The sequence below is a fragment of the Hyposmocoma kahamanoa genome, unplaced genomic scaffold, assembly GCF_003589595.1.
Source record: "Hyposmocoma kahamanoa isolate Upper Pololo Valley unplaced genomic scaffold, ASM358959v1 94, whole genome shotgun sequence".
Taxonomy (NCBI): domain Eukaryota; kingdom Metazoa; phylum Arthropoda; class Insecta; order Lepidoptera; family Cosmopterigidae; genus Hyposmocoma; species Hyposmocoma kahamanoa.
In genome coordinates, this window is record NW_020654878.1 from 7,905,730 (window position 1) to 7,927,674 (window position 21,945).

Genomic DNA, 21,945 nt, shown 5'->3' on the forward strand with positions numbered 1-21,945 from the left:
GGGAGCATGTTTTAGGTTTTCACGACTGTTGGGGAATATTTACGTTCTGTTTTAAATTCAATTATAAAACTTAAACGTAATTAAAACCTAAATTGATTCTTAAAACAGGACGTAAATATTTTAAAACACTCATTAGAACCTAAAACATGCTCCCTGAACTCATTTTTCGAGATGGCATTTTCGCCTTTTGTATAAATCACGACGATATCTACTTGATATAATAATTCCGCACGATTGAATTGAAATTGTTAAAAATATTTATAAGAAGTTCAAGTCAAAATTTATTATTATCCCTAAACAAAATTTATAGAATAAGTTATAATATCAGAACAAACTATCACACTAAAACCCGTAACATACATAACTATTACTCAAGGCCTAAACATAGCTACATAAACATAAATGACCTAACACGTTTCTTTGTTTCCATTTAGGTATCCTGGGACTCAGACAATAATGATAGCTAATAGAAAATAAAAGACATAAATACACTCGCCGATGGCCGAGTACCTGTCACAAATCTTTTATTACAGCAATGAACGAATGAATAAGAGTAAATAGACTATCTTACGTTGTAAGGTATATAAGCCGTTTATATCCTGTTTTCTTCACTTATATGTTCTCGTAAACTTTTGTAGTGTTTGTACAAATTGCTGGTACGAAACGAGGGCATTCCAGGTTCAAGATGGCTGTATATAACCAATTTTCCCAAAACGTATACCTAATTCTCCTACACCTATTAATTTTATAATATTTATGTCTTTTTATGGCACCTAGTGGCGGGACGAGTACCTGTAGGGCTAGCACGCAAGAGTACGACTTGCGCGAGAGCGAAATAAAGCGCGAGATACTGCTATTCTCGCATAGAGATTCGGGCTGTATGTCACTCTCGCGCGAGTCGCACCCTATCGTGCTAGCCCTACTGTAGTGCGATTCACGCGAGGTCAAGTTATCACAATATCGTTGAAGTTACGTAGTCGTTCGATCGAAATCCTATCCAAAATTAGTATACACGTATCACTTGAACGAACGTTGATATGAATAGAATGAAAACGTAACGACTAATGAACGACAACTTGGATTGTGAAATTTGACGTTTAGTCGTCAAAAGTTTATTGAAAGAACTGTCAAAATTTTAGCAGAATATGTATGACTTGTCGTTTAAAATCGAATTAAGTTCGATTCATATACCCAGAATACGCTTTAACGATATTTGGATCGAACGACTTTAAAATTGGACTCGTTGAAGTTCGACTGTCACACGTGAATACGTAGAAGCAGCGACGACTAAATCGTTACGATATCATAACGGTTTGATTACGCAAATCGCACTATTGATGATAGTAAGGGAGCATTATCAGAACCATGGGACCTGTAAAGGGCCCGAAGCGTCGGTTTGTTTGAAACAAACAAATATACGCGATTGAGATCCGTACAAATATGTAGTTTAATTTCCCTAATATACGCAATTTTTAAATTGAGTGCAGTTTATTTGTTTTTGTTTTATTATATATTATTACATGTAGGATATCACAATGAAACCTGTTCTCACAATGTTATTACCTCTAGGCAGAACCCATGTTGCGGAACATTTTGTTTTGTAATGCAAAAAACCATATTTGATGAGAGTGTTAAGTGCAAATGGGCATAAAGAATGTAACAACCAAAACAAATTCAAGTATATATTCGAATTTGTGACGTCACAAAATTTCAGAAGCGTGTACATTGGTACATGAACAGTTCGAAATAAGGTAGATACGTTACTCACTTTATTTTTGTTGTATTATTTGGTTTGATTTGTTATTATTGAATGTTAATGTTTCGTAATAATGAAAGGATAATAAAACAAGTATTATGATGCTACTTAAATTATATTTAGAAAATTATAAGGGGATTCCTCATATGACAAATTAAAATGCATTTTCATGAAATGTATTAATTTTACGGCCATTAAATATTGCGTTATACTATACATATTGACATTTTAATACTTTTGCCTAATTTTAATTTGGAGAATAATTGTAGGTCTACATTATAAATTTTATATTTAAGAATAATCTACCTAGGTATTCCATTATCATTATGTAAAATCTTTTTATTTCAGCAGATGTTGTAGGTGTGTATGGAGTTATATGGCCAATTTCACCACTTACATTCAAAATAAAATATCATATTTAGATGATAACGGATAAATATCATCCTTTTTATTTATTTTTTATACTTCGGCTGACAATCCCAAGAAGTCCATTAGTTGAGCACTGAAACAGAAATATTATTAATGTGAAATAATTGTAGAGTCATTATCGAGAATTACTTTAACGTCGAATATCATCGTAAATATGTTGCAAATATGTAATATTACTTTGTAGTGATTTATTATGACTGAATACCAGCTTATTAAAGAAAGTAGCAATATTGGTTCACATAAATAGAGTGTCAAACAACCACACAAATGCATGGTCTCATAGTAGGGAAGCCCCTGTACTATGAGCAACGAAATTCAGTCTGAGGCACTTCCCAATACAAATATACAAAATACACAGACATAAAACATGGACAATTTTCCATCCTGATATAGTTTGCTACTATGATAAATTTAGTTAATGACCAAATAACATAGGGTGTAAGGTAATTCAATCTTTTCAAACGTGCAGTTTTCATCATGATTTACAAATGTATATACGGCCACTGGGATTCGAATCTCTTAATTGATTTCTTTCATAGAAAAAAACTGTAAGGACAATAAAACAAGGATATATTATATTAATGAGATAATATTGGCACCTCGTATTACGAATTAAAGGGCTAAATATGGTATATCATACCAAAATTGTAAGATTTTTAATTTTATTTCGATACCAAACAGATGCTTTTAGGGTTGCAGTTGACTACCCAATACCCCTTTTTAGGGATGATAATAAATTTAGTAGTGCAGAGATTCCTTTTAAAAGTCAGCTGTAAAATAAGAAGAGCCGTAAAAATGATGCAGTTAAAAGGAAAAAGGATGAAACTTGTAATCAGTATGTAGATTGGATGACCATTTTATGCAAAATCTTTATGCGAATCTCAAGAACGAGTCATTTATCTCGTATTTCTTTAGAAAATGCAAAGTATGTAAGCACTGGGTGCTTGGTATCAATAATGGCATAGTATAATAAACTCAAGTATGATAACTCCACGCAAACTTAGCAACGTGGCTTGTAACGTAGATGCGTGTGAAATCACTATTAAAAGTCATCGATTTCAAAGACGTCGATAAGCGCCCAGTTACACGACGCGAAAGTTTTCGCGCGGCCGCCGTTCGGTGACCACCCAGTTGCCGCGCTTTCACGTACATTAATGGCGAAACTGCATTCTATTTACTAGGCAACAACATTCAAATTCCTCTGAATAATACAACCGCACGGTCGCCGCGCGGAAGCTGCGCGTGATGCCGCGCGGCCTCTACGTAGTCCAAAGATAAGCCAGTCTCGCCCGCGCGTCCGGGGCTCGTTTAAGTTAAAACGTAAAAGCTGAACAAATAGAGCGTGTTTTACCATGACAATTAGATGCACGCGGTCGTTGTGCGGCGGCCACGCGATCTCCGCGCGGCGTGATCGCGATGAAATTCGTGTCGAATAAACGCGCCCTAAGGAAGTAATAATAAGTAAAGTACCTAATTGTCGTATGTGTGCCCGACCACCGCGTTCCGTGTACGGACGCACACATTCGCATAATCTGGCGATGCATTTGCACTGCATAACCCTGGTCATTTCACGTGTATTTCATTATTATGCGAATGTATGTATCTGCACACGGCGCGTGGCGGGCGTGCATACATACAAGCCGTGCTGGCATGTTTGTATGGAGTTACCATACTTGTCTCATTTCTATGGTAATAAAATAATATGCATGAAATCGAATCTAATTCCATAAAACAAACTACTCAAATAATATTAAGTTTTGACAAATGATTAATGAATTTAATATTGTAGCAACAAGCGATTACGCAGATTATTTCATTGTAATTTCGCTACTTACATACACATTAAGCGGGCGACTGTACTCGCTTCGTGTACGAAACACGATACGATTATGCGTGTATGTAATCACATATTTTCATATAATATAATAAATGCGTTGAGTATTTTCTTAAAACAGTATTAGATTAAAAATATGTATATACACGGCAGAATAACAAATAATGTTAGGAGTAAAATGTAAAAATGCTGTGTCCTTCACACTAATCTTCTTTTCTAATCGCTTTGAAATTAATTAAGTCATTTATCTGTAATATTCGGATTAGAAACTTCTTTGAATAAAAGTTCAAGGCTCTTATATTTTAAACTTAGGTTTTTTAAATTAATTTTACACTTGTTCTGAAATCAAACATCCAACAACAAAAATTCGTGGAACTTTTGAATGCAAGTCCCGGTGTGGCACTAATGTAACGCAAATTACTCAAAAGTTAAAGAACGTACCATTTATTGTTTCTCATATCGTCGAAGTAACTTTTCCAGTTTATTTGTTTATGGGAATTCAACAAGCACACTTACGTAAGTTACAGAAATGTCATGTATGTTAATTTAACCCTTTCGGAGAATCCCTCCACATTCTAGGTATGCGTGTACTAACATGTTGTGCAAACGGCTACTAATGTTGAACATTCTTGTTAAGATACCTACTCGGATTCTTAGAATTATACCAATCGTTGGTAACAAACGATCCTATCTCGTAGAAGGGACGACCGCGATGGATTCATTACCAGAATTAATTAACGAGATTAACGCCGCTCGTTTATTTAAGAAGCTATTTGCCGAATGTACAGTGAAGAAAGCTAGCCATTATAATAGCTAAGTTAAATATCGTTATAATACCGAACTTCTAAAATCGATCTTTTAAAAGTCCTAAAATAGAACTGGTGTCAAATGACGATCTTTCGTAATTCTTTCACGAAGCATTTCGTTGATAGCCTCCGTCCGACACGAAAAGGACACGAAACTAAAATGATGACCGTTGTTTCTTATTTCGAATACGTAACGTACATAATCTACAATATTGCTCTGTATGGATCAATTTTACCTCTATGCCAATTATGACAAGAACGGTCAAAAGTGAGGTGTACGATATATTTATATGGCCTTAAATTATGATTTAAGGCCATTAAGTTTTTTTTCTTTTCTGGTATAAGCTCGTGTCATCTATTTTTGCTATACCTTGGATACACTATTCAGTTAAATATGTTTTTTTTAGCATAAATAAATAATTAAATTTTTTTTATTGAATTTATATTCAATTATTTTTTGTGAAATTACTCCACTAGTTTGTTATAATTATTAATACAAAGATCGAACACTCAGAAAAAACACTCAGAAAAAATTCGTGGCTTAGTTGGTATAGCGTCTGGCACGGTATGCAAGAAGACGTCGGTTCGAATCCGACCGGATCGAAGGAATTTTTTCTGTGTTTTTTCTGAGTGTTTTTTCGATCTTTGTATTAATAATTATAAATAAATAACTTTTATTTTTTATATCTTTACATCTGTGAGCTTTTTGTTCGCCCTTTACGCAAAAACGACTACACAAACTTAACCACGGTTCTTACACTTACAGTTGGATTGCTTAGTTGTAAAATTACGTACGTACACGTACGTACACGTACACACATTATTTATTGTGCCTACAATTAATCGGCTTTAAACTTTTATCTCAAAAATATATGGTTGCAAATAAATGCATCAAAAAAACAAATATACGCAACTCAGGTCCGAAAAAATAGTTCCATTTTCATAAATATTCATGCTAAATTATTAGAAGTAAACTTTCAGACCCTGGGTCCCTGGCGGTATCATTGAGGTTTTCCAGACTACAGATAAAAAAATGTTATAAATTAATATTGTATTAAAATACCAGGCATGGTTCCATGTTAGCAGTAATTTGAAAGAAGAAGTACTCAACAAAATAAGGAAAATAAAACAGGAAGTAAAAAATAAACCGAAAGCCATCATGTCCAACCGTGTGGAATTTTATTGAAACGCCAATAAAATGGGCTCAGAAGCATGACGACAAAATACTATATTATAAAATGTTTCAAAAACAAACGCGTCTCAGAAATCACAAAACAGACGTTCATTAATAAAATAAAGAATAGAAGCTGCAATGATTTGAGAGGTACATGTGATATGGATATTCACGTCACATATAGGTACCTCTTTGCGGACACACTGTCTGTATTGGCATTTTAAATAGTCATAGTTAAATACATTGTATTATTAAAGGTATATTTTAATGTGCATTTAAATGTGTATTCATTTGCTTTTCTGCGTTTCTTTTTAATTTTCAACTTATGTAAAAAATTTATCAACATAAATTATTTGGAAAACGTTGTGCAGTTATAGCAGCGCTGTTGTCGTGAAGCGCAGGCCACACCGCGGACGAAGCTAGGTAACTTAGCTAGCTCACGTAGTTGCGTCCAACCAACTATGCCAGCTAAGCTCACTTAGCTTAGTTCACGTAGTTGCATGCAAAACTAGTGCAGTGTATAGCAAATGTTGTGTATGTCTGTAATTGTTATATGTATCAGTTCTATATCTTACTACTTGGTGCCCGCGACTTCGTCTCCGCAGAATATATACTTCTTGTAGCCTTCTCTACTACTTATTTGAGAAATGATTGGTTCTCCATACAAATTTTCATCTCCTACTTCACCCCCTTTAAGATTTATTTTTGGGACAAAAGGTAACCTATATCCTTTCTCCTAGGTTCCATCTATCTTCAAAACTTTTCATATTCGGTTCATCGGTTTAAGAATCTATACAACCTCTAATGGCTTTGGTTGGTCTCGCATAATAGTGAAAGTGTTGTATCTATCAGTTTGGAAGAAATATGTAGTAAAATTGAGAATATATACTGATTACTACTCGATGTGAAAAGACGATTCCTAAAAATTTTTACGATAGAAAAAAAACGCAAACTTACCTCGAAATTTTAAAAGAAAAACGCTGCATTCAATAGATACTTTACATATATAGGTACTGTAAACTTAGGCGTAGCTCGTGTTGCATAGCGAGAGGTACTTTTATAAATATAAACTGGAATAATCTTCACAACTTGGTTTATTGTACTTTTTTACATATTTTCTAACTGAGGTTACATCTCGAACTACGAAGATGTTCTATTCTTTCTAAACTCCTATTTCAAACACATTCTAAATATAAAACTATATTCACTCAACCAGTAATTCTACTCATAGAGTAGAGCCTAGACTACATCCCTCTTCCTCACAACTGAAGGGGTGAACATCCCTAGCTGGTGCCCTACCTATGATAAGCAACTTACATAAGTGATTAGCCTTTACTATAGGCTAGCCACACACTGCTCGGAAGCTACTACTTTACCAACAAGTAAACCACCGAGGAGGCTATGGCTTTAGTCTGCCAAAAACCTATCTAAAAGGACAGACCATGACCACATCCTAATCAAACAATTCAAAATATAATTACTCGTTAGCTATCCTAGCTATTTAGGTAACCTGTCTAAATCCTAACTCTTTATTTCAGCTACCCTAGCTTGGCTGAATGATCCTAACAAATTTCTAAACATCACTACTAGAACTACCTAAGCTCTTAAGTGTGAAAACGTAACAGGCAGTTTCTTTCGCATTTATAATATCAGTTTTCATTTTTGTTGCTTGTCAATATGGTGTTATACATTATGATGTTGATGTGCCTATTATAATAAAATAAATAAAAATAGAAATATAAAGAGACGCACTACTTTGTCAAACCAAAACACTACAAATCCCTGTTCAGTGTTTTGTAATTTCCTTACAAGAATCTGCCGGCATCTATCAATGCAAAACAAATTAATTACTTTCATTAGAGATAGTTTATTTTGCAAATTATGATGGCTAGATAGAAATCTTTAATACATAACAATGTCGAAAAGTTCCTGTTGCAGCCTTTTCTTATAATGCCGTGTTTGACATTATAGTGTATCGCCTTGACACGGTCGCGCACTAGGTAAAATGTCTAATGCATCGCATTCTAAACATTTAGTTTTCGTTATATTTTTACATCATAAAACGTATAGCACACCAGCATAAATGCAGCAGCAACCAAAATAAATGTTTCCATTAAAAGACTCTGTTAAGTTGATTTTCATTTGTTTTCATATAAACGTCACTTGTTGCCGTGTGTAATTAGGGGAATATAAACATGCCATGACGCGACTACACGAGTACGAAATGCATTTAGAAATTCAACGGTGACAGCATGAATATGCAACGAGTTCACTGTAGTTCGTTGGGTGCAAATTATGTGATAGAAACGTATCGTTTATGATGTAGTACTCTGAGACCTTAAGAGCATTATTGCACGTGTGTAAAGTTGTCTTAAAAACATTTTTACTATTTTTCTTCCTGTTTTCGAGTAAAAAAAAAGATTTTGAAAAATGTGTTGTAACCTTCAGTTAGGTAGATACAGCAATACCCTATGATACTAACGCCCATATCCGACCTGTAGTTTCTGACGCATTTATGATTGAAATTTGTGTTCTGTATTTAAGAAAGTACACGTTAATGTTTTGTTTGAAAAAACAAATATACGCGATTTAAATCCGGAAAAATAGTTTCATTTCATACGTTAAAGATCAAATTGACTCAAAAACTTTCTTTAAGCATTATTTTACTAATAATACAACACGGAAGTCATATCAAATGTGTTTATCACTTTTCTTCACACTTATCTACCCAGAACCAAATGGTCGGTTAAGGGATCAGGTATCATAAGGGCATCGACTGTACAAGATTAAGAATGCGTCAAACTTGACACATGAGATTTAAATTCACCTCTAAGTCCAAGTGTCAAGCTTAATGTGCTGTTGACTGTACCTACTTGTACGTAGTTAATGTCAGCTATATAGGGTAGAAATTTGAGACGGGTCAACGAGGACAGATACTTTAACCATCACAGCTACTGGACAATGGTCTTGTAAACGGCAGCTTTGTACGATTTCTGACATTTCTAATACTTTTACGTCAGTTGGTCCCATAAAGACATTTGATCCTTGCCGAGAAATAGGATCGAATTGAATGAAAAAAATAATTTCGTAAAAATTGCCCTTTATTTGCCCATTGCCAGTTAAACTGAATGTAACATATTTTAAAAATTTTTGAAAGCCAATCGAAATATCTTCAAAATTAATGGCCAGTCTTCTAGGATCATTTGCCTGTAGCTATGACGATTGCTGACCCGTCTCAAATTTCATATAGCCGACAGTACTACATACAAGTAGGTACAGTCAACATCACATTAAGCTTGACACTTTGGACAAGAAAATGGCAGATTGTTGAAGATTTTGACTATCAAATTAACAAACAAAAACATAAATTAAATACACACCTATCAACATCAATAGTTAATATCAATACACTGTTTGCGTTCAACAACAAACCTATAACCTACTACCTAGCGATCAAACGTAGTGTCGGTACCCTCACTTCTGGTATCCACTGTTTGAACAAAGTGCTATATGAATAGTGGATGCTTAAGTGAGGTCACTGATGTAGCACACCAAGGACATAGCGGAAAACGTTTCATATAATTTCTATAAGGACATGTTTCTCTTTAGGTACTACAGAATACCTGCTAAATGTTGGTTTTCTACTGAAGCCCTATTAAATTCACATTTATACCAAAATTTTAAAATTACCCAGCGGTTTAATGACTCGTTGCCCCGCAGTCGTCATCGGACGCTTGTTGACGACGTATTTTTATCAAATTTCTCCGCCTGTTCTTATTTTATTCATATTCAACAGCCTCCGTGGCCGAACAGTTACCATGCCACGAAGAGGTACCAGATTCGATTCCCGGGCCGGGAGAAATATTTGTGTGGCCTACATTTATTTCTCTAGTGAGTTTGAGTGTAATTTGTGATTGTCTATGTGTGTGTCCATGGCATCCGCGACACAGGGTTTCCCTAGTGCGGGGCTATGTTGAGTGTGTGCGTTGTTATTATTATTATTATATTAATTGTCAGCGTGCGGATTGAGGGACGGGTTTACCTCCTAAAATGTAGGTTCGCGTTGAAATTTCGCGTACGCCTTAAAGCTTTTCCATGTATTTTACTTAGTATTTTCGTTAAGAACCTCCAATCGGAATTTTAAACAACTGCACGCCACTTATAATCAAAGTATTATAAGTTGCTAAAACATAATTCGTTCCCGCTTCACTTTGGTAAATAACGAACCTACAAATTATTTGTAGTCTGGCCTTGATTACTCTATTTTTTTTCTCGTTGATGTTGATTACTCGACTGCCTTATTTATTATTCTTGAGTGAAATAAATATATTATAATTGTTCGTACAAAGATCGGGTTTGTAGCATCTGAACCCGGGGTCGGTTTAAAGTTGCACCATTCCGTGGATCATACAGGAGCGGTTGCCCTGGTTTATAGCACAAACACAGTTTCGTGTCCTATCAAAATTCGAGGGAAAAAAAGGAATATTTCTTTATAACCATCGAGTATATAACCAGAAATAGAGGCGAAATGTCATTTAATTTGTTCGAAAACCATTCTGCCATATCATTACTGTGACAACTGCGCTCCGATTGGCTAGCCTGGGGGTCTACTCTCGCGATCTCCGTCCGACATCTGTTCGAAACAATTACTGTCAAATAAGTAATATTCAACAAAATTAAAAGACAACTATCAAGTATGAAGCTTCATTCGCAATCACGCGTCTTTTCATTTGGTTCCCCTGAGTTCGAAACAATTGACGGGTCTCGTCAACTGTTTCACTTTTCATCGACCAGTTAACTCGAGCTTTGCTATAATGGACGAAAATTGCAAAATTGCATATTTAATGTTTAATTACCGATGAAAATTGATTCCGTTTGTTTTGTAATTAGATGTTTTGCCGTTTTTCCCACACCACCGAATAGAACAACACGGCATTGTTAGAGATATTATCTATATTACAATAACTACAGAATATTTTTTGGTCAGTAGTTGGCCTGTCTATATTGCAGTGCAAACGGGAGTTGATATTTTTAAGAGCTGTATCGCTAATGTGTTACCAGGAATATATGGCCCTTATTTCGTCTCTATTTCTGGTTATATATCGATGATTATAACAAACTAGTGGAGTAATTTTACAAAAAATAAATGAATATCATGGTAGTAAAACATCATAATATTAATTATACAACTAATATTAAATATATTACGTATGAGATTTTTATATTCTACGGTCAACGGCACATCAGGCTACACATTTTTGTTCGAAAATCGCCTTCATTGCAACGGAACAAGATACGTCAATGTGTAGCGTGATGTCCTGGCGTGTGTACCTAATAGACCTAATAAAAAGTCAACTGACAATAACTCAGTAAACTACAGTTTATTTAGTACTAAAATACACTTATTATACATAATGACAAACAATGAACAATTTTTTTATTGTACCATGTGAATTGAATTGTGACACAGTAAAAAATTCCATAAAGATTATTTTGAATGTGGTACACTCGGCAAAACCATAGAGATACTAAAGTATGATACAGTAAGCAGTAGGTCAACTGTTGCTAATTTAAATAGAATACTTACTAGTGGCGCGGATGTTTGGCCTGGAACATCGCAAGAGCACTTTTGGAGTTACGTTTGCCGGGAACATCGCGTTCAGTCGCCATTTCCTTACTTAGCATGTGGTCTAGACAATTTTAATTTATAGCTTTGATATACATTTAGAAATTCAGTTTGGTTTGTTAATGTCGTATGCAAATACAGAGACGAACAAAAGGTATTGAAATTTTAAGCAATTCTTTGAAGACATAATACGTTTTTTGTAGCAGTAGTTTTCTTTATATAAGAGTTCTTCCAGGGAAACACTGCCACTTTATTTCTGCCGCCAAGGAGTAATGTGAGCACATAGATAAAGGGGGTCTATGCGCAAGCATTATTGCGTTTCGGTTTTGGTGTGCTGGTGGAATTACAGGCACATGGAACATTTCAACTTTCAAGGTTATGGTCGCAGTTGCTTTGCAATTTAAAGCTCTGAGCGGCACGTATGGACAGGCGTGTCGCTTAACACCAGGCGCACGACTTGGTCGTCCCATTACTTGATATCATAAAAAAAGTCTTCACCCCAGAATAGGTGAGCAGGGGATTATGGCTTAAGAAATGCCACTTGCCTAAACAACTACGATCATGACACTGGGAGGTATAACTAACTAGAAAAGAATACGATCAACAATAGGAGGTTATTAAATATAGTACTATAAAGTTGTACTTACTCTTAAAGGCATTAGTCCTTTTATTATATTCCTGTTCGAGCGCCGCAGGGAGGAGCCCAGGGTACAGTTGCATTGGTGTTCGATAGAAATCTGTATAGAAATGAGGTTTTTTATAGCTATATGTCAAATAAGCACCTACAAAAATAAGTTATTAACTTTTATCTTACGTTTTGAGCATGAAACACACAGAGAGCGGGTGCGGGTCGGGCGCAGGTCGGGTCGGGACTGCGGCGGGTCTAATTCCGTGTATTTATATGATACAACACACCGAGTCCGAGTGCGAGACGGGCGGAATTAGACCCGCCACGGTCCAGACTCGACCCGCGCTCGACACGCACCCGCTGTCTGCGTTTCACGCTTTAGTGAATGTTTATCATCTCTTAACCAATTTATGTCGTAAAAAATTTTGGAAACTAAATATTGTGTACATCTTTTCAATGTGTGTTCACTCTATAAAACTATCAAGACTCTTCAATCAAGATCTTTCCTGTGATGTTATACTCATATGTACACGGAAACACAGATACAAGACAACGTGGTCAATTTAGTGGCTAGGCGAATTAAAAAGGATGCTTCGTAGCGTTTGGTGTACGACCAAATGTTATACGAAAGTCCCAACAGATAACATACTTAATTCAACATTAATTAGGTCAGCTTCGTGGTCTAAAGAAAACTCAGCGGTGGTATATGCCTTGATACAAACATACATTTAAATGGAATTTACTCACATAATAGCCGCTCACTGTTAGCGGGGATCTCTGGAATACCTTCATCAGACCGTGCTCGCAAATAATCTGCAAATATTGAGTTATGTATTACAAGTACCTGAGAAACATTTCATAAATCTTTTTTCCTCATTTGCTTTAGAAATAACATTAATTGAATCTGAAAACGAATGTTTATCTTCGTAAAATTCGACTAAGCCCTGAAATATATCCAGAGAGTAATTAGTAACAAAAGACAGAAATACCAGGCAGTACAAATGAAATTCAATCTAAGCATATCAGCTAACAATACCTACATCTAATTAAACAGAGCAAAAAGTCGAGAATTCTCTTTATAGAGCAACTTAATTACGATTTGGCTTGCTTTGATTGTAGAGAACGTTTCCTGTTCTTAGTCTAATTGTGTATTCCAATTTAAGTTTTATATCGAGTTCTTATAGGTCTTGGTGATTGTTACACATAGGAAGTAAAACAATTTTTTTGGATGTAAATCGCGAATATTTGTTTTATCAAACAAATAAACGTTTTTTTTGGTTTTCAGTCAATCCGCCATGACCATGGAACCTGTAGAGCCCGAAACGTTCGTTTATTTGAAAAAACAAATATACACTATTAAGATCAGAAAAAATAGTTTAATTTTCTATATTTTATTAGAGGTGTTGTCCGCTTCCGTAAGTTTACCCTCGAGAACCTACCTACAAGTGACCGCTGGATGGTGGCAAACAAGTAATAACTACTTGTGATAGGCCTCGGCCATGGCTAGTTACCACCCTCCCAACGCAGTCGAGTCGCCAAATGGTTTATCCGTGTTCCGGCTGGTTTTAAACTGCTTCCGTGGCCGTGGTTCCGTGGTTCCCAGGTTCGATTCCCGAGCCGAGAGAAATATTTGTATGGCCTACATTTGTTTCTCTCGTGAGTTTGGGTGTAATTTGTGGTTGTCTATGCGTATGTCGATGGCACACGCGACACAGGGTTTCCCTAATGTGGGGTGTGAGTGTGTGCGTTATTATATTATTATTATTATTTCTATTTTAGACTCTCGCCTCTCCTAAGGCCTAAACGGTTAATTTTGAATTTTTAAATTATTATTATTCGGAAGTTGCCATTAGAAAGAAAGAAAGAAAGAAAGAAAGAAAAATAGTTTATTTGGTAACCATAATACACATTAATGTAAACATTAAGAGGTAGGATGTGAACAGCTGTTTATAGCCGCAGTGTGTGCAGCTGTTTACACTGCCACACTGAGCATTCGGTTCTGGAGACTAGCGGGATCCGGAGCACGGTGCACCGCTGGTCGGCCATGGAATTTTGGGGAAAAGACTGCCCAGCTACACAACGAAAAATTACGGAATGCTCCACCTTGCCGGTTCGTAACCCGGGGGGAGGGGGACCAGTAGGCCTACCATAACCTTTCCAAAAACAATCTTATTTCAATGTAAGCATAGAGTAAGCTTATTGTAATATTATTTATTATGAGCTTATTATGAGCTCCTACCCGTTGACTTAAAAAAATGAGCCTAATGATGAAACATTTGATCGACTGAAAGACTTTTTGTTGGATAATGCGTATTATTCCAATGACGAATATAGGGACATGATCTTGTAATATATGTTGTAATTTATAGATTATTAGGTATAAATATTATTTTACAGAAATGAATAAATTACATAAACTGTGTGCATATTGACATAATTATTATTATATTATTTAATATGTTCCTACATTATTTCACATAACTACATTGACTATGTTAAAATTATGTAGTACAAAACTTGTACTGGATATTTGTAATTTTTTGTAATGTAACATTTATTACTATTTGTAACGATTCTTGTTATACAATATATTGTATATAATAATGTAAAGTTTACAAGATAATAAATAAATCTAAATCTAAATCTTTCGTACCATGACAAACCTATCAACTAAGTGATGTATTATTGCTAAAGTAGTCACTTTCAGTCGAAAGAACGGCAGATTTCCCAATATTGTCTATTCCTTACTAGAAGTAGGAAAGAAATAACGGTATATGAACTGTATAATGCCATCTCTTTCTTTTTTGATGTTCCGAATCGTGTTATCGTAGTATAATGTTAAAGTACTTAGTATTATTTACATTCAGAGAATTTTAAATCCCAATAAAAGAAAAGTATCTAATAATGAACTCTATTAACTGCCTCCGTGGCCGAACGATTACCATGCCGGACTAAAAATAATATTGTTTCCATTGAATCCGTGTAACTATTTTAAGATTGCTAAATTTGACATAAGAGCATTATTACTTTAATGTCAAAGTCGCGTGATAGTACGTACTGAGTGAATGAATAGTCACAAAGTTGCCAATAAAACATCATAGTTTTAACATTACAAAAAATCTTACTTTAAGCGCGTTATGGTACGAAAAGTCAATGTAAGGTTAAAGTAATATTGTTTTCAGAAGTTGTGGTAGGCCCCCAGGTGGATATCTCCGGAGGGGTTAGGGCGTCTCCAAACTAATTGTACCCTCTTGTGGCAGTGTGAGCTTGTTGCTTGGTTGGACACGACGCAATGTCTCGTTCAACTGCCTTCCTCCTGCCTATTCCCTTCTCCATAAAAACATGAAAACAAAAAAGGTAGGAAGTTTACACAGCGGTTGCACGTCCTCCCACTAAAAGTGTACCTCACCAACATCCGCGATCTGCAATCAAATCTCGACTCGATGTACCATCATGTTAAAGCCGATAAATCGCAGCTGATGTTCCTCACTGAGATGCAGATCAGATGTCCGACTGACGCGGCGTATGGTTGTTCCCATGCCAGATGACCGATCACGCTGGGAGTGAGACACGAAAAATTTCGTTAAGGCTAAACCTTTTCCAACTAATCAGTGGCGCCACAAAGATCCTAGATGTTGAGTCTTATACGATTAATTGCCTAGACCTTCTGCAAACAACTGATCCAGACCCATACTATGTAGTTGTAGACACCATTGGGTACTTCTGACCATTGTCTGGTGAAAGCTGTATCCGTACACTCCCCACACGATCAGGGCTCTTGTGGTACGAGACGGCCGTGGCGATACACAATTATCTGATTCGGACGAAATGTGCCACTTTTTGCTTCGTAACCCTGCCAGGCTTGCTTTACTTGTCACTCGTCGAGCTGTGCTGATGCTGTAGTCGAGGTCTTACGTTTCGGAATGGAGTATTTATTACATACCATATTTCGATGTATCCAATAGACAACAAGCTCGTCCATGGTTTAACGCTGACTGTAGTCATGCTGAAGCACAAAAACAGTCTGCGTGCCAAGCTTGGGCAGATGCTCGACTGCGCAAAGCTCCGAACACGCGGAATCTGGAGAAAGCCTTTAGTAAAATCGCCAAAAAGAGGAGGAGGAAGAAAAAACACTATAACTTGGAACCTTTTCAAGGCGAGAGTGAATAGACATTATTTAGGTGTGCATGTTACACCATCTACCTCATCGTCACTTTCAATCAGTTGAGATGGAGGTCAAATATGCACTTATTGTTGTATAAAAAAAATTAAGTTTTAGTACTGATTATTAATTCATCTTTTAGGCCAGACATTCTATGAGAACGTTTACTTATACTTCGAATCACACACACAATTTCTAATACAAGTGAACTTGAAATCTACACTTACATTTATTAATATCATAATATCAAAAATTATCGAAGCAATGAGTATTGCTTAGCAAAAACGAGTATTTTTGCTATATATTCAATATCTCCTCAAATTCGCAAATATGTTGTATAAAAGGTTTATAAACATTTCTTATTAGCCCTTTATACAAAACAATCCTACTTATTACATCCAAATATATACAAGCCATTATTGTGCTATCAAAACATATTCCCAAGATAGTTCATGTCATGTATATTGATATAAGCGGCTCGCTCATTTAGGCGGTTATTAAGACCAATGAAGGAGCGACCGACCGGAACGAAGCAAAGGAAACAGTCATGATACGGTAATAACCCGACGGATAACACGCTATAGTCATGCTAAGTACGGGAGAATTAGGAAGCGTTTGGAATTTGTGATCTCAATAAATTTTACATTATGATATCATTTTATTCAACCCTCGTTGGGCGTGTTAGGCTATCACCATAGTAGATGAGACAAGTAACAAATCCCACCTACTCGGCGCGTCAATGCCTCACACGTCACTCGAAGCGTAGGGTTGTCACGTTATTTATTTTAGTCATATTTTAGAAGTAGTGCGCCTTGTGACAGAGTTCGTTCAGGGAAGCACTGCCACTTTAGCTATTTCTACTGCCAAGCAGAGTTCCAGTTTAGTTGTAACTACAGGCACATGAGACGAGTCAACTTGTATCTCAGGGTGAAGGGCGCAATGCAGTGCCCCTCAGATCTTTGTCATTTAAAGCTCTCAGTAGTGTAGTCTTGTTCGTCCCGTCACTTGGTATGAGGAAAAAACCAAACAGGTTACAAAACTTAATTTGAAAAGTTTTTTTTTTTTTTTTTTTTTTATTCGGTTCACAAAACTGGATACAATTCAAATTTCAGATAAAAGTGTTTGGTTGATATTATGTTACAAGAAGAATGTACCCTACTAGACGTGAACACAACATGCGAATTGAGAAAATAAATGCTTAAATAATAATATTAATTAAATTACAGTGATTATACACTAGTCTCTGAAGAAAACAGGATAACAAAAACACAAAGTGCACTTAGCTTTTAAGGCAATTTCTAATTGAGTTCCTAGCTGAGGCCTCAGAACCAAAGAATATGTCAAAATCAAATCTGACAGCATTGTACGAGGAGCACATACGATAAAGTGGACAGTGTTGACCAAGATTCGTCTTACAATTAGGAAGCGAGAAAGTTTTACGATTATGTAGGCGGCTACCGGGACGGTGGACTGACAGGCGCAAACTCTCAAGGCTATCAGGTGCGTCTATAAAACCATGAATAAGTTTGAATAAAAACATCAAATCAAGGGCTTTTCGACGCTTTTGGAGTGAGGACATTTTAAAGTAAGAGAGACGCGACTCATAAGAGAAAAGCTGTTTAGACTTTAAATTATTAAACGTTAGATGATAGAGAAAACGTTTTTGAATACGTTCAATTCTATCAGAATGAACCTGATAACCTGGGTTCCAGACAGTGGAACAGTATTCCAAAATACTTCGTATTAAGCTATTGTATATTAAAATGGATATTGTGGGTTCGTTAAAAATTTTCATTTGTCTGGACACAAAACCAGTCAACCTTGAAGCTTTACTGGTAATTAAGTCTACATGATTACGAAAACTTAAGGTAGCGTCCATGACGACTCCCAAGTCCCGAATGCAAGTAACCTCCGTTAAGGGTATATGGTTAATAAAATAAGTGACTGCTAAAGGCCTCCGGCGCCTGGTAAACTTAATGTGTTGGCATTTATTTGTGTTTAGCATCATAGCATTATTACAACACCACAGATGGACTCTGTCAAGATCGTCCTGAAGTAACTGGGCATCACCAGGCGAGTCAATAGCTCTGTAAAGCTTCAGGTCGTCAGCATACATTTTGAATTTAGAATGCAATGAAAAAGTAATGTCGTTGACGAACATCAGAAAAAATAGGGGACCTAGATGGGAGCCCTGGGGCACACCGGATGGCACTGCTATCACTTCGGACCTAAAGCCACAAACCGTAACCAGCTGAGATCTATTGCGTAGGTAAGATTCACACCATCTTAACAGCGAACCGTGAATTCCCATCTGTTCCATCTTGTCAAGAAGAACATCATGATGCACGAGATCAAACGCCTTTTTAAAGTCGGTGTACACTGCATGCACCTCACCGCCCCCATCCAGAATATCTGATAAATCTGATACATATGCCACCAGATTCGAGGAAGTTGATCTATGTGGCAAAAATCCGTGCTGGCTTTTGTTAATTAAGTTTTTGATATGGAAGTACATTTTTTTTTGCATGAGCGATTCCAAAATTTTGCCGTAAAAGTTAAAGTATTCATCACAGTATTCACGTGCTTGTATTTGTTGACCTTTGTCAAGTGCAATACTTACATATTATGACATTTTATACCAGCATCGCGAATTAGGATCTCGATTGTGAGATTCTTACATTCATAAATTAAAAAAATATTACTTTGACACAATAAAATATCTTAAACACCGAGCAATTGCTTCAATACTATAATGAATAGCGCGCTGTGCAACTCGAGAGCACCGCGAGATTATACGAGTAATGTGCGTAAGTATACGGCTCACGACGAGCTTGCACAAATACAAGCCGCGCTGCCTACATCGTATGGAGTTACACATTTGTCTTATTATATATACTAAACTATATCAGGAAATCTTCCTAGAAGTGTCACGTAATATGAGTTGAATAGTAAGGGGATATTCTGGTAATACGAATTACATTTTTCTTAAAACTTAAGGAAATTCTATATCATTGGTGTTTTGTAGAAAGGGCGCTATTTCGAAATTTTTTTCCGGGTAACATGTTTTAGGTTTGAATTTAAAACAAGACATAGATTTTTTAAGACAGTCGTAAAAAACTAAAACATGCTCCCCCGAAAAAAAATTTGAAATGGTGTTTTTGCCCTTCCTACAAAACACCGACGTTATTATAGAACACAATACAAATTTTCTGTCTGCCTTCACATTTAATGTATTCTTATTAACTCTGTTTTCTTCGGGAAATTTTGATTTATTAAACAGATTTGTGCTATTGCCAATTATGACAGTGCATTCACCATTGATCGATGAATTCATTTCCAATTGTTGTTAATCTGAGCAAAGCGAACGTGAAACTAAAAACTGTTTTGCAGCGAATTTACTTACTCCGAAATAAGCAGACCAGATTTTATTAATTACCTCTATTTTTAAAACTCCGCATGCAAAATCCTCTCATAATGTTTCATTCAATTAAAACTAATAGGTATCTGTGCTTACGAGTAAAATTCAGCCAAACTCGAAACTAGCAAACCAACTACATTGAAAGTTAGCAAAATTCCCAGTCTCAGGGAAACGCACAAAGCTCCCAACGCCGGTTGGAATAAACCTTTTAATAGTGAGCCATTTTCGTTAAATGAATAAATGTGAATTCAGGTTTCAATAATCTCGTACCAATGACGCAGCATTTTAGAAAGGCAACGTAATGTTTTCCCGATTAATAGAACTGGTAATAAATAAAATGAACACGCTAAATCTTTGGAAGAACGTTTATTATGTATATGTAGGTCTTCTATTTAAAGTTGGGTAAATAGCTTAAGGGCTTTTGCGCACTACGTCCGTGTCGTATCAGTTCCGAATCCGAGAAATGGCGGTCCGAAATATCACAGGGATCATTTTATATCTAAGGCTCAACTCGCACTGGCGCAGAGTCGAAGCGTCGCGACGCGACATGTTTTTCGCCTATAGCATATTCATCTCTATTTTCCCATTATTAAGGTACAAATTTGTGTTATGCAAATATGGAGTCGCGGGTCGGCGCTTGGCTGCAGTCGAGCGGCTTCACGCGTCGACCGCGTCGCTGCGTGTTACTTGGGCGCAGTGAGACGTCAGACGCCGACCACACTGTGATCCGGGCGTACTAACGATTCGACTCTGCGCCAGTGTGAGTTGACCCTAAGTGCACAAGCGACTTCAGAAGTGGGTCCAAGTTTTCTAGATTTGTATGGTCTTGGATTCGGAATGAATACTAATCGGATGTAGAGCGCAAACGCGCTAACTATAAAAACTAATGGTTTTCGCGATGGATACACATAGGAATATGAGATAGCCATGCTACGGGGGCTGGTACTTATAATTATGATTAATAAATTTTCCACACATAACGTACGAGTTATTTTGGCAACTTTTTGTTTTGGGTATTGTACCTAGTATCACTTTATTAGGTACTGACAGTTAACGTTAAAGGTAATTATTATCTCAAAATGTAAAAATCGGAAACAAAAACAAGAAAGAAAGGATTTACATCTATTGAAATACTATGCATATTTAATAAAGAAAGCACAGATTACATAAAAGAAAAAACTAGTACAAACAAGCGATTCGAAAAGAAAAGAACAAAAACGAAGGAAGAAAGGATATGAAAATATTCTGTAAAAAATGTGGAATTAAAATAGGAAAAAGAATACAGGGAGAATAAAATTACAAATTTCAGACTCACCTTTATAGAAGTTGAAGCCATCTTTATCGGAGGCCATTGTTGGCAATACAATAGCAAAAATAGTTAGAGAACAAATTAACACATAAAATTCCCTCATTTTGACTAATCTTTAGTTACTTACACAAGAAGGCTTGAAGGAAACTGATGAAAGGGGATGTAAGCCTGGCTTTTTATAGGCAACAAGACAGTGTTGGATGTACAAATAGGTAGGGAAGCGTAGGAGTATTTCAAGGAGATGTTCTGCAGGTGACATTAATGTAGTGCATAGGGCTGTTAACAATGTAAACACAGATGGTTTTGAAAATATGCGTTCATCTTGCATATTTTGAGTATAAAACAATTAAAATATTAAATATTAGACAACATACGTTTCTCCGATCCCAAAGTAAGTAATTAAAGCACTTGTGTTATGGAAATCACGACAGTGCCACCATTCCCCACATCCGAGACAATACAGAAAAGTTGGTTTTTTTACATTGACTCGGCCGGGGTTCTAACCCGGAACCTCAGAGATGGCGACACAGTGAAAACCGGTGTGCAAGCCCCCCGACCGTCATTGAATATGGTAAGGTTGCGTTAGTCGTACCTCCTAAGAAAAAACCGCTGTAATATTTAAGGTTATTTAAATTAAACAAAACCTTTAGCGTCTACGGGATCTTTATTTATTTTACTATCAATGTATTGTAATGAAAATACCAAAAACGTTTATTGAGCCAGGTATTGATAAGATTTTCAAAAAGCACCTGTGTTACGATTTAGGCACTTGGTCGCCTAATTCGTACCACCTATAACCTAAG

At 36.2% G+C, this 21,945-nt stretch overlaps 1 protein-coding gene across 1 annotated transcript; it reads right to left on the bottom strand.

Moving 5' to 3' along the window:
- Positions 1-2,021: 2,021 nt before the first annotated feature.
- LOC113237985 lies at positions 2,022-21,185 on the bottom strand. The gene is made up of 5 exons (XM_026474702.1): positions 21,149-21,185; positions 13,001-13,066; positions 12,273-12,362; positions 11,587-11,689; positions 2,022-2,258 (listed from the first exon to the last, which is right to left on the bottom strand). The coding sequence occupies exons 1-5, from the start codon at positions 21,183-21,185 to the stop codon at positions 2,216-2,218; spliced, it is 339 nt and encodes a 112-aa protein (XP_026330487.1). The 3' UTR covers positions 2,022-2,215.
- Positions 21,186-21,945: the final 760 nt, after the last annotated feature.

Coding starts and splice junctions, on each gene's coding strand:
- LOC113237985 (XM_026474702.1), bottom strand. CDS start 21,185: ATGGCCTCCGATAAAGATGGCTTCAACTTCTATAAAG. Junction 13,067..21,148: donor TGGCTTCAACTTCTATAAAG/GTGAGTCTGAAA, acceptor CAATATTTGCAG/ATTATTTGCGAGCACGGTCT. Junction 2,259..11,586: donor GCCAAACATCCGCGCCACTA/GTAAGTATTCTA, acceptor TTTCTGTTTCAG/TGCTCAACTAATGGACTTCT.